Consider the following 13,031-nt stretch of genomic DNA (forward strand, 5'->3'; position numbering starts at 1 on the left):
GCTATGCACAGGGGAGCACTTTACCTTCTTTATCTTTTTTTACCAATGTTTCATATACAACACATGATATTTTGGAAAAATGGCAGAAAAAAAAATTGAAAAGAAAAAAAGTGATTCCTCAATGAACTCCTCTATGCAATAAGTAGAAACTAAATTTCAACAAACAATAATTTTTCTACTAGTGGATCTGAAGAGGTTAATATATAAATTAAAAATTCTCGGCATACTAATATTTGTGCGTTAGATGTAGAATTGAAGAACTTATGGTTAAGTACTGAAGCAAGGTATAAACTAGAATGTCCTGGTTTATCTCTGAAGAATATGGTCATCATATGCAAATGACGAATCAGCAAGTATTGCTCTCTAGGTGAAGATACATGTTGATCATATTGGAATGTCAAGTCAAAACTTTATCACAGAAAGATTACATAAGTTATATTTGTTTAAAATCTGAACCACAATGGAGACTGTAATAAAACACCATCTGGGAAGAAGTTCAATAATAATTCCATTTACCTGCATCCTAAGAATTCCATGTTAGCAAATACTTGTGTCAGACACACCAGTTTGTCTTCTGGAAACTTGTCCTTGTGGGCAAGCATGAAATTCTTTCGTAACTCCCAATGTTCCTCGCTGTCATGTTTATCCCTGTAGGAGTCCACATCCCAATCTGTATCAAAACTCATGATGACTCCAGTAAAACAACCTAGAAGAGAGAACAGAAATTGCATGTTACATAAAAAAGTTTCAAATCATTTCTAAAAATCACAAAAAGGTACAGCTTAGTCAAGTGGTTTGAAGCATTCTGTATCACCATTCTATTACCCAAGTCAATCCACAGTTAAGGCAGGTAAAATTCCCCACGAGCAGGACTGTGCATCCATTAAGGTACAATAGGGGTTGTGGAAGTTGGGCCTCTGCACCTTCGGAATATTGGACAATTGTTTTTGGAAGTGTGATGTGATCAGCACCATTTACCCAGAGTACAATTTATTAGAAGCTAGGTGAAGGTGATCAGAACAACTACCACCTCATTACCCAACCCAGAAATTTTACATAGTACTAACAACAAATGTACAGTTGGTGGAGATGTAACAAATGGTAAGTGGTGGGCATTTCCTTGCAGAAAAACAAAACTGGCCGCGAACAAGGTGACTGTGAGAATCCTGTACGATGATGTCCAGGGTGGCTACAGACAAGCAGAAATGAAATTCCCTGACTTTTCCAGGACAAAAATTTAGATTTTTCGCTGATAATTATATACTAAATTAATGTTTTTGCAAATGCAAATAAAAATGTCATACAGATCCAGGTATATTAAGTACCTACGTATATTAGCTTCCACAAAATTGACTTCATTTCTCTAAAATTTGCATTCAATCTACAAAATAGTGATTTTGGAAAATTATTACTATTCTCAAGCTAGGGAGGAATTACGGGATTTTTTCATATGCAGCCAGTTTTTCAATACAATATTTCATTATTTTTGAAGTTAAGACTAAATGAGATTAGAGAAGTGATTGATGAAAAATGGACTTTTGTAATTTTTCAATCTCTTTAGCCTTTCCCGTTATTGTATGTTGATATTTCCACTGAGGTTTGGAACCCTCTGTTTGCAAGAACCATGAGTGCAGACTCATTTTTCAATGCACAAACCTACTTCTCTTTTTTATGTAAAGCAAACAACTTAACCCTTGCACACAAGTGAAACAACTGAATCATACAAAACAAAGTGTCATATTGCCTTGGGATTTCTCCTTCAGTACAAACATTCACAGTATATCCAAGCAGAGTTGCAAAAATGGACCTTTTTTTTTATAAAAAGCCGGCATTTTTTAAAACAAACAGACATTTTGGCTTTTCACCAATTACAGCTAGCAGACAAGAGACATATTGGCCAATCCCAGTGAACACATATTACATAGTGGTTCAGATAGAATTTTAATCCTAGCTTGGGGAGGGAGAGGGGACTTGCAGGCCCACATCTATTTTTTAGATTTATCAACTGTATGAAAATAAATTAAATTGTTCTCTATAATTTTCCAATATTTCTGTATTATACCTTCATGGTGTTTTCAAACTACTGTTTTAAATTATAGGTCACGTGATGTACCTATATTCCTGAAAGTTTGATATGTTGGATCCAATTTTTGAGGAAGTTATTTTCAATTATTTCTCACTCGACAAATGCCGATGTTACGACTCCCCTGCGGCGGTAGGTGAACATTTGATCTCCACCAAAATTGCACCACTTAGCTCGTTGAATCAAAATACTTCTCGCATGACAAATACTGATGATGCGGCTTCTGTGTGAACCCTGCTACTTTGCTCTGTGGTGCAAATTGTTGAGAAATCCTGGGAAATATTTGATTGGCTGTTGGAATTATTTCACATACCAAAATGCATTATAGATTTCTAGGGATGTAGGGGACAGAATCTTTTTTGGTCGGGATGGAAAAAATTTGCAGGAAATGTTCGAAATTTCCCGAAGCTCTGGAAATCTCGAATTCTACATGTCATTTTGACCTTAAGTGATTGTTTTTGCATTTCTGGAATAAAAACTAACAATTTCCGATTTCCCCGACTGCTCAGGAAGTAATTTCCCGAAGACTGAATTGGGATGGGAATTTTTTTTTTCCAGATCCTGCACACCCCTATAGTTTTCTCTTGGATAAAATGTTAGAAAACTTGTGAGTTCTAGATACACAAATATGGCACATTTTGTTTCTTTAAGCCTAAGAAAGACATGAATGTTGGATTTCGAGGTATTTTTCGTTGTTTAAGCAATTTTTAAAATTAGCGAAAAACTCAAACAATACACATTTAATGACAAATTCTAGTTATTTCGAACAGGTGAAAAATGTGTTCACACATCACTGCATTTTCATGAACACTACTTCGCAGCAATTTACATTTTTCACTATTATCGCGTTTGCGAAAAATCAAGGTTCCTACTAATTGGAACTTACTTTATGGATGCCCCTCGTATAAATCAGTAGATGAAAAGTAAAAATTCAGCAGGTCTGGCAGAGAAACGTCAATTACAGAAGAAATTATATGCTTTTAGGACTGAATGATTTGAGTAATTATATTAAAATATTTATGTATTTATTATTATAATTTTATTTCATAACATTGAACATTCCATGAGTTTAAACAGACAGGATCAAAAGGGGGAGTGGGGGGCGTGAATTGCAATACAAGTGTTGCAGGAAACTTTAGGTTTGGGAGCATCATGCACTTGTCAAATTTATATAATGTTTACCAATGAAGATTTGTGTTTTACTTTTTCGTGACATTATTCAACATATATTTCCCGATTTCTTGGAATCTTCTTGACATGGAATTACAGTTCCATGTCATTGTAAACTAATGTTAACCTGTGCAAAACCAGTATTACGCCTGGATGATGAAAGAAAATCTTTGTACGCTTTTCTATATTGAATAAGATTAAGAGAGCCAGAAGGGTAATAAAATTCCAACAAACGTCGTAAACGTCCAAGAAACATCGGATTCATAAGAGCGCAATGCATGTGATTTTGTTGGATTTCGCAGAATGACAAGTATTGAACTGCTACATTCGACAAAAATCGTATGCATAGAAGGAGCCAAAATGTTTGATCAATTAAATGTTGTACGACACCAGATAAACTCGGATATACAAGGCTCTGTTCATGCATGGCATTTTTGTCAGATGTTGCAGTGTGAAGACATCCAACAAAAATCAATGCCATAAGAATGCCATGCATGCAATTTTTGTTGCACGTTGTAGTGAACATTTTGTCGAAGTTGAACATTAGTCAGACGGCGATATCAGACAAAAATCATATGCATCAATGGAGCCTAAATGTTCATCAGACAAATGCTGTACCAAGACATTAAAAAAATTACATGCATTAAAAAAAAATCCCTGACTTTTTTGGACCTCTAAAATTCCCTGACTTTAACAGGTCTGTCGCCACCCTGATGTCACATGATATACACCTATAGAGAAATGTGTTTTCTTCCCACTTTGTGAATGGTCAGCATTGCAGCGAGCATTCCAGCCTTGGGTCAAGCCTAAATCCATCATTTCATAAAGATTTATTTACCAATCAACTTGCCTCCTTATGCCTGAATACTTCTTCCAACAGATATAATGGGACTACAAACAAAAGACCCTTCGACCGGAAAATTTCACCTTAGCATACCTTGCACTCCATCCCTGCAGCTTGGGTCACAGCGAAGTCTGTCCCATACCGTGGAGCATGCACATGTACTTTCTGTAGTGCCACCAGAGGCGAAGATTAGTACAAGCAATGCAAGCACTGCTTGCGTTATTCAAATATAATTTAATGTACTTAATGTTTTAGCCTTATTTAGTTTCCATCACACTAGATTTTACGAAAAATTACAGCCGCAAACTCACTCAGCAGTGCTGTAGCAAGCACCCGGCTCAATGCTTGCGGCCTCTCTTCGGGAGAATGACACAACCAAAGGAGTCACAAGGCGAAGCATGAAATTTGGGTGGAAACCGTCCACAATATAATAATAATTCTTAGTCATAAAATAACTAAAACAAGTTATTATCACTGTTCTAAATTCCATATATATCATATTATATTACAAATTATTTTAGATTTCACAAAATGTAAAACGCATAAAAAATTGACATTGACAGTTGGAGCAAGATGGCAAAGGGCGAGCGTTTGTGTTTCCTGGAAGTGGAATGTGCAGCCCCGTGAAGAGATTCCCCAGGGAGGGGGAAGATTCAACGGATCTTGGTCTACACCCTGTGTCCAGCTCAAATTACACCATTAGTGTTGCCCACTACCAGTGTTTGCAACTGCCAAATTATTTACACAGTAATTCAAGTGAGCTGTTTTACAACTACATTCAATAAATTGACGGCTTTTAAATAGAACTTGGGGTGAAAATAAAGCTACCTGAAAAAGAACTATCTACTGATATTTGTACACAGCACAGGTTGAGTTCGTGTTTTAAGTCCACTTTATGCACAATAAGACTATCTGGGACTCAACCTATAGTTTAAAGTGGGTACTAATAAATAAATAAGAAATTCCATACACCTTTGGTCATATGCGGAAAGTTCGCATATGTAAGACGTTTACTACCTTATGAATAACATTACCTGGAAATTTGAAAGTAAATGTGACATTTTGATCATATGGTTTATTTTTAGTGCCGTCAAATGCAGCGATTTAGTGCCGTCAAATGCAGCGAATGGGACAATGAGGCTATAAACCTCGACCCCCCCCCCCCTTTCAGCATGCCATTGTACTACTTATTTTGTTGCACTGAAACAATGCTTGCGTCCTTCGTACTTCGAACTATTTGAGTGTACATACAAACGGTTTTTACTTACGTGGGCCATACTTTGAGATAAAATATGTCAGTAATTTGTGTATTTCATACACTGGAACCAATTTTATATTATCAGGGTGGCTACAAACAAGCAGAAATGAAATTCCCTGACTTTTCCAGGTTTTCCAGGACAAAATTTACATTTTTCCCTGACAATTACAAACTAAACTAAATCGATAACGGTTGTGATTATGCCGAAAATTAGGTTAAGACTCACTGTTACGAGGGTCACTATTTATATTTTGAGCCTAACAATGAAAAAACAGGAATTTGGCATTGAAAACTGCTTTATTGTTTTTCGAAGTATTCTCCTTTATGGTCAATACACTTTTGCATTCGTTCGAATCATTTGTCAAAGCAGTTTTTCCAATCTTCTTGAGACACCTCCATAATATGGTTTTTGAACGCATCAACGGCATCTTCCGCCGACGAAAATCGTTGTCCACTCAATTTATTCTTGACATTCGGGAACAAGAAGAAGTCATTGGGTGTCAAATCAGGACTGTACGGCGGATGACCCATCAATTCGATTTTTTGACTGTTCATAAAGTCGGTTGTTAGACGAGATGTGTGACAGCTGGCATTGTCTTGATGAAGAATGATCCGACGGCGTTTGTTTGTTTCCCGTATTTGACCGAAGACCTCTGGCAAACAAATTGTTGTGTACCATTCAGAGTTGACCGTTCTACGTTCCTCTAAAGGCACAGTTGCCACATGACCAGTTTTCCCCCAAAAAACAGGCGACCATTTGTTTCGATGTGCTTCGAGCGCGAACAACTTTTGTTGGATTGGGTTCATCTTGAAACACCCATACAGTTGACTGCTGTTTAAGTTCCGGCTTATATGCATATATCCATGATTCGTCACCTGTTACAATCTTATATACATCTTTTGAAGCACCACGATTATATTTATTGAGCATTTGTTTGCACCAATTGACGCGAGCGTCTTTCTGAGTTTTTGTCAAATTGTGTGGGATCCAACGAGAACATACCTTTCTCACAGCTAAATGATCATGTAATATTTTATATATGCTGGTGGACTAATGCCTATGGTTGCCTCAATCTCACAGTATGTCACATGACGATCTTGCAGTATTAGGTTTTGCACAGCATCAATGTTTTCTTGAACAACAACTGATTTTGGACGACCTTCGCGAATCTCGTCGGTGAGCGAATGGCGGCCACGATTAAATTCGTTATACCAGCGTTTCACAGTGGCAAAGGATGGGGCTTCATCGCCAAATGTGGAAGTAAGTTGATCGATGCACTCTTGTCTTCATAATCCACGTCGAAAATCGTAAAAAATCATCGCACGAAAATGTTCACGAGTTAATTCCATTTTATTGTTGTCGCGCAATCTCCAAGGCAACATAAACAACACAAATGAAGCTATTGACAAAACATTTGAAGTACGTTATGGTCAATAATGCCAGACGATTCCGTGCAAACGTCAAATCGCGCCTAACTTCAATCAGTGTTGCCAAGGCTCAAAATATAAATAGTGGCCCTCGTACTAATGCAATAAATTACAACTGATATTCATGTTTTATTTATGCCTAATCGGTATGGACCTTGATATTTTGTTATTTTTTTTCAAATTGGTGTATTTTCTTATTTTCTTTATTTTTACTATACGGTGTTATTTTTCTCAAAATTCACATTTTCATTTTAACGCATTTTCTGGCAAATATCTGAAATTATTCCTTCATGGTGCTTTTAAACTACTGTTTCAAATTGTAAGTCGCATGGCTTACGCCTCTTCATGAGAGTTTGATATCTTGAAAGTTCTTTTGGGAAAGTTATTTTCCATACCCCCCTTTTTTAATTTTTAAGGTAAGGATTTTAGATAATGGAATTCCCCCGTATATACTGAAGGGTGCATAATGACCCTAAGTGGCGGCGCACCTAAAAAATTAAAATCAATCAATCTCACGTGACAGATACCGATATATTATATTATATTTTTTTTTTGACTTGTCAGTATTAAGTTACCCAAAATTTGCTTTTTTGTTTTAGAACATTTATCTGCCAAATATACCGAAACTTAATACTCCATTGTGCTTGTAAACGATTATATTAAATTGTAGATCACATGGTCTACGTATTTTCGTGACAGTTTGATATGTTGGAACAGATTTTTGAGGAAGTAAAAGCAATGTACTCCCCTGCACTTTTCGATGAAGGTGTATAAGGGTGTGGAGTTAGGGCCCCACACTTTCTTGCTCACGGCTAAAGGTGGGGGTGCTGTGATAAGCACCACGCTCCTGGCTACATTTATCCCTCAAAGTTTCCTCAAGGTACCAGCTTCATATGATGCTGGGTGGGTGCCGGAGCAGTTTGAATAGGCGGAAAACATCCTGGTTCTCCCCCGCAGGGGATCGACCCCGGGTCTCTTGCATAGTAGTCAGACGCCCTACCGACTGAGCTCCATTATTACTCGCTTGACAAATGCCGATGGAGCGCACTTAGCTTGGTAATTCAAAACATATCTCGTGCGACAAATACGAGGATGTGGATCCCGTGTGACAGTAGATACGCACTCGATCTCCTGTTAGAACCCTGCCACTTTGCTCTGTGATGCAAATGGTTTTGATAGAATTTGAAAAAATTGTGGGAAATACATAATTTAATGTGGCTGTCGAAATTATTCCATGTACGTATAACTATATAGTTAACTCTTGAGTAAAATGTTGGAAAACTTGCATGTTCTATGTACATAAACATGGCCTAGAAAAAAGAAGAATGTTGGATTTCATGGAAATTTAAGTTGATTTAGGTACTTTCTTTAAAAAATCGCTAAAAACGTCAACAATTCACATTTTATGCCAAATTCGCATTATTTTGATATTTATAAAGATCGAAAAATGTGTCCAGACATCACTGCACATTCATAAACATAACTTCGCAGCAATTACCATTTTTCACGGTTTTGGCGTTTGCGGAAAATCAATCGGAAATTACTTTCTGGCCACCCCTAGTATAAATCAGTAGATTGAAAGTGAAAATTTAGCAGGGCTGGCAGAAAAAAGTCAATTCTTGAAGAAAGTGATTTGCTTTGATGATTGAATGATTCGAGTAAATATGATATTAAAATATTTACGTATTTATTATTAGTATTTTATTTTATAATATTGGACATTAACCTTACTCAGTGAGAGATTAATGACCATCTCTCACGAGTTTAAACAGACAGGACAGAGAGTGGCGTTAATTTCATTGCAATACTAGTGTTGCAGTAAATTTGAGGTTGGGAGCATGCACTTGCCAATTTTTATAACGTTCACCAATGCAGATTTATGTTTCACTTTTTCGTGATAGTATTAAATATATATCCAGTTTTGTTGGATTCTTCTTGATATCTAAGAAAAGTGCAATGTGATTGTAAACGTATGTTAACTTGTGCGAAACCAGTAATACGTCAGGATGATGAAAGAAAACCTTTGTAAGCACTGCTACATTAAATGAGGTGAAGTGAGCCAGAAGAGTAATAAAATTCCAGCAGCATATTTGCAGTCTAAAGCTCTTCTTGTTTATGCATACGATTTTTGTTGGATGTTGCAGTCCCATGCATGCAATTTCTGTCACATGTTGTAGTGAGATACTTTGTCGGATGTCGATATTCGACAAAAATCGTATGTATCAATGGAACCTATTTGTTTCCATGTTCCTTCAGTTTGCCCAACAAAATGCCTTACTACGATGTCCGACAACTATCGGACGGTGCCACCCGCTCCCATCCCCTCCATCTGTTGACAGTTCTGTCTCCTTACTACTCCCATACGGACAAAAAAAAATGATAATTCAATGCATTTTCCACGTAATATTCACGGCTTAACCTTTACTTCCTCGATGATATTATATGGTATCATCAGAGTAAGGTCGTTCTGACCCGATGAAACCATATGGTATCATGGTGCAGATTACGAAATGAATGTGCATTTTGGACCCTTATACTCTTCTGTTTGGGTTGAAAGTCGGACACAGGTCTCGAGCAAGCCTGGGTAAATTCATATTGATGATCAACCTCCCCCCTCTCCGCAACATATCCATGACACATTTCCGAATAGTTTCAAATTTTGGCTCATTATTCAACTTGTATAGCACCCAGGAACATGAAACAAGTTTCAGTCTCTTTGGAATCGTCCATTCTTTGCAGAGAATACCAAGGTTTGCACCTTCTCCCGAAAATAGTGAGAGAAGAGGAGGACAAACACCAGATTTTTTTTTTCATTGACATTCGGTTGTCACGCCCCTAACCCCCCTTCCTCGGTTCGGCTATCTTAATTGTACACGGTTGCATGCTATGATGTTTTAGCTGCAAAACAAAACTTATCCGAAGTAGATTGCTCCCATAGTGCCCAAGTTATAACAATTATCCTCCAAAAATGCTAATTACCTATTTTTCGTAAAACAAAGAAATGACATTTTGGCTTATTATTCAACTTGTATGACACCCAAGAACATGAAACATGTTTCATTCTCTTGAGAAATGTCCATTCTTTAAAAAGAATACTAAAGTTAGCGCCTTCTTCCCAAATAGCGGGAGAAGAGAGGGCAAACTCCACATTTTTTTTCATTGAAATTCGGGGGTCGCGCCCGCAGACCCCCCTCCCTCGGTTCGGCGTTCTAAATTGTACACGGTTGCATGCGCTGATGTTTTAGCTGCAAAACAAAAGTTATCCGAAGTAGATTGCTCCCATAGTTCCCGAGTTACAACAATTTTCGTCAAAAGAGTGTTTGAAGTCAATGAAGACGCTATTCCCTGACTTTTTTTGGCACCTCAAATTCCCTGACTTTTCCCGGTTTTCCAGGTTTTCCAGGTCTGTCGCCACCCTGATTATGTAAAACATAGAAATTTGTGGATGAAAAAAATCCAGGGGGTACAGTGGGTGAACGGACTTTGTTGGTAGTTCTAGCACTTCAGTTCTGCATCTCTAAAAACAATCACTAAGAATTATTACACATTAATATTTTGTCGATCCACAAATTTACTAACAAATCATTTACATGTTCAAAATTTGCAAACAATATCTGCATTTCTTTCGTTTTTGGTCTAAAATATTCAGAACATCTGTAATGATTTTACAATACCGGACACTTTCCCAATTTCTTTCATACTTTGCATACACACTAATTTAGACCTCTAAATCATGAATCTGCAGTTAAAATTTGGCGCTCAGGTGTGGAACTTGCAAATAACGTGTAGAAGGTTGTGATTTTACAATACAAAAAAAGGGCATAATTTCGTTAATAAGTAGAATACTCACTAACTATGGAGTCCTGATGACATATCTGCAGTTAAGATTTGGTGATCAAGTGTAGAAATTGTATATTAACATGTAGAAGTTGTAAAATAACATTGTGAATTACCAAGGTGATTGTCGATACATAATCAACGAAGCAGCCATGTTTCCTCATATGAACAAGTGACGTTCGCAATTCATTACGTTGCATTCAGAAGGTTGCTAAAGTGAAACCCGTTATTCGTTACGTTGTGTTCAGTACACAAGAAGGTTGATAAAAGTGTTGTGCGATAAGTGAGACCTTCAGTTCCTCAGTTGTTCATGTGAGGAAGATGGTGTCTTTTGAAGGAAGGAAGTAATGTCCATTTTTTCATACGTTTTGTTTTGGAAAAAACAATTTTTTAGTCAGTTTTGGTTAGGTAAATATTAATAATACAGGTGCATTCATTCATATTTCGCATACTCACTATTATCGGGACGCGCTAGCAAGCGGCGTGGTACTCTGGTAGCGACGCGCTGTTGCCGGATTGACCTACTTCAGGATTCTCGCGAGCCCACAGAAACATGAGGAAGGCTGAACTACTGCAGCTCCTTATGTTACACAAACCCCAGTTCCCCATATATCGAATAGACAAGCTTGCAGAAGAAGCGGGACATACGGTGGTCCGTCTCCCGCCTTATCATTGTATGTACAATGCAGTCGAACTTATTTGGGCACAGGTCAAAGGGCTGGTAGCACAGAGGAACACTTTGCCACCTTTTACACTGTCTAAAATTTTGCAATTGACAAAACAGGCTATCGGGGATGTGACAGCAGATAGGTGGCGTTCGGCTATAGAACACACAAGGAAGATTATTTCCGAAGCATGGGAAAAGGAGGGAGTTGAAGAGCAGCAAATGGAGGATTTTGTAATTTCACTTGGGCGGGAAGACAGCAGTGACAGTAGTAGCTCAGATGAAGATGTTCATTTACCAACCAACAATGAAGATGATCTTGGGATAGCGCCACTGCAATGGTAGCCGGTAAGCAAAAACAACTGATTCTTTAATTTAACTACTACTTCTGTTCTTTCATTCATTTTTTATGTTTTTACATACAGGTAGCTCAAAGCATTAATCACACATGTAACAAATGTATCAATAATGTTAAGGAAATAGAGCAATTGCCATGGATTTCGTTGTAATTTATTGAACTCTGTATTGCCAGAGCCTGTATTCTCATATAGCTCCCACATTACCTCACTTCACACACCCACACGTGCCTCCCCGATAGCACAGTGGTAGGGTAAGTGTTGTCGCCTTGTAATCAAGTAGTCCTGGGTTTGATACCCTGTCGAGGCACATAGTGGTTCGGATCCCACTTCCAACTGTAGGTCCATTCCAGATTAGCCGTAGTGTGCATAAAGTGGACTTTAAAACACCAACTCAATCAATCAATTCACACACAATTGATTTGTTTGATAAATTCTTCTCCATAATACAGTAACTCAGTTCTGTAAAATTCTGTTTTCGAGGTGAATTTTTGTAGGTTCCTTAAAATATAATTTAAAAACGTGTTAACAAAACGAAGTTGTACGTAATTTGTTTATACGTAATTTGCCCTAATTTTCAAGAAATACATTTCATTTGTACGTTCTGAAGCTTCAACAATCGCGGTGTGACAAAGAGGCAAAGAGAGGCGGCATGAAATCAAAGGAGAACGATTTGCCACAGTGTTGTTCATAACACAAGACACATTTTCTTTTGTTGGTAATTGTGATACGATACAACATAAGTAAAAAGATGCCGGTAGCTGATGCTTGCAATGTACCATAATAAAAACACAACAAAGGTTCTTTCAGTGAAGGTTTTCGGTTGCTGTGTAGAGCAGGAAGATAAAATGTTTCATGCTTGCCAGAATGCCCGAGCTTGCCAACAGCTGATTAGCCTGTCCGTGTGTTTGTGCGAACGTGGCAACGTAGAAATCCCCCAGCCACATGGCAGCCAACGAGGAGACAGAATTTGGTCACGTTCTGCGTTCTGATTGCATGCCGCTTCTTATCGTGTCCGTACAGTAATTTGGGACACTTGACACGAATCTGTGGTTAAAATTTGTCGCTCAAGTGCTACGAAACTGACACTTTTTTACGGTGTCTGGTCGCAATTAGCCTTAAACCCCTTGAACAATGCACGGGTAGCCCCACGAACAATCGTGCATGTCTGTTCCAATCACAGCCAACTCAATTTAGTTTATTTTGCAATTTCTACACGTGACCCCCAAATTTTAACTTCAAATTCAATATTAGGAGGCCTCAATTAGTGAGTAGGTATGCGAAATATTACAAAAATCGGGGAGTGGTCCGGTATTGTAAATTTGCTCCAATTCTCCAAATAAAAGACCCACAATATCTCTTTACCCAGTTTCAACATCTGTTGAACAACT

At 37.8% G+C, this 13,031-nt stretch overlaps 1 protein-coding gene across 3 annotated transcripts in view; it reads right to left on the reverse strand.

Moving 5' to 3' along the window:
* The window catches only part of LOC145989820 (uncharacterized), a 102,889-nt gene that overhangs the window by 83,777 nt on the left and 6,081 nt on the right, over nucleotides 1-13,031 (reverse strand). For all 3 annotated transcript variants that reach the window (XM_083125188.1, XM_083125189.1, XM_083125187.1), the window contains exon 2: nucleotides 517-706. In XM_083125188.1, coding sequence (XP_082981314.1) covers nucleotides 517-686 — 170 coding nt within the window. In that variant the 5' untranslated portion in view covers nucleotides 687-706. The remainder of the gene's footprint in view (nucleotides 1-516; nucleotides 707-13,031) is intronic.

This window comes from Lepisma saccharinum, chromosome 7, assembly GCF_977018435.1.
Source record: "Lepisma saccharinum chromosome 7, izLepSacc3.1, whole genome shotgun sequence".
In the NCBI taxonomy this organism is placed as follows: domain Eukaryota; kingdom Metazoa; phylum Arthropoda; class Insecta; order Zygentoma; family Lepismatidae; genus Lepisma; species Lepisma saccharinum.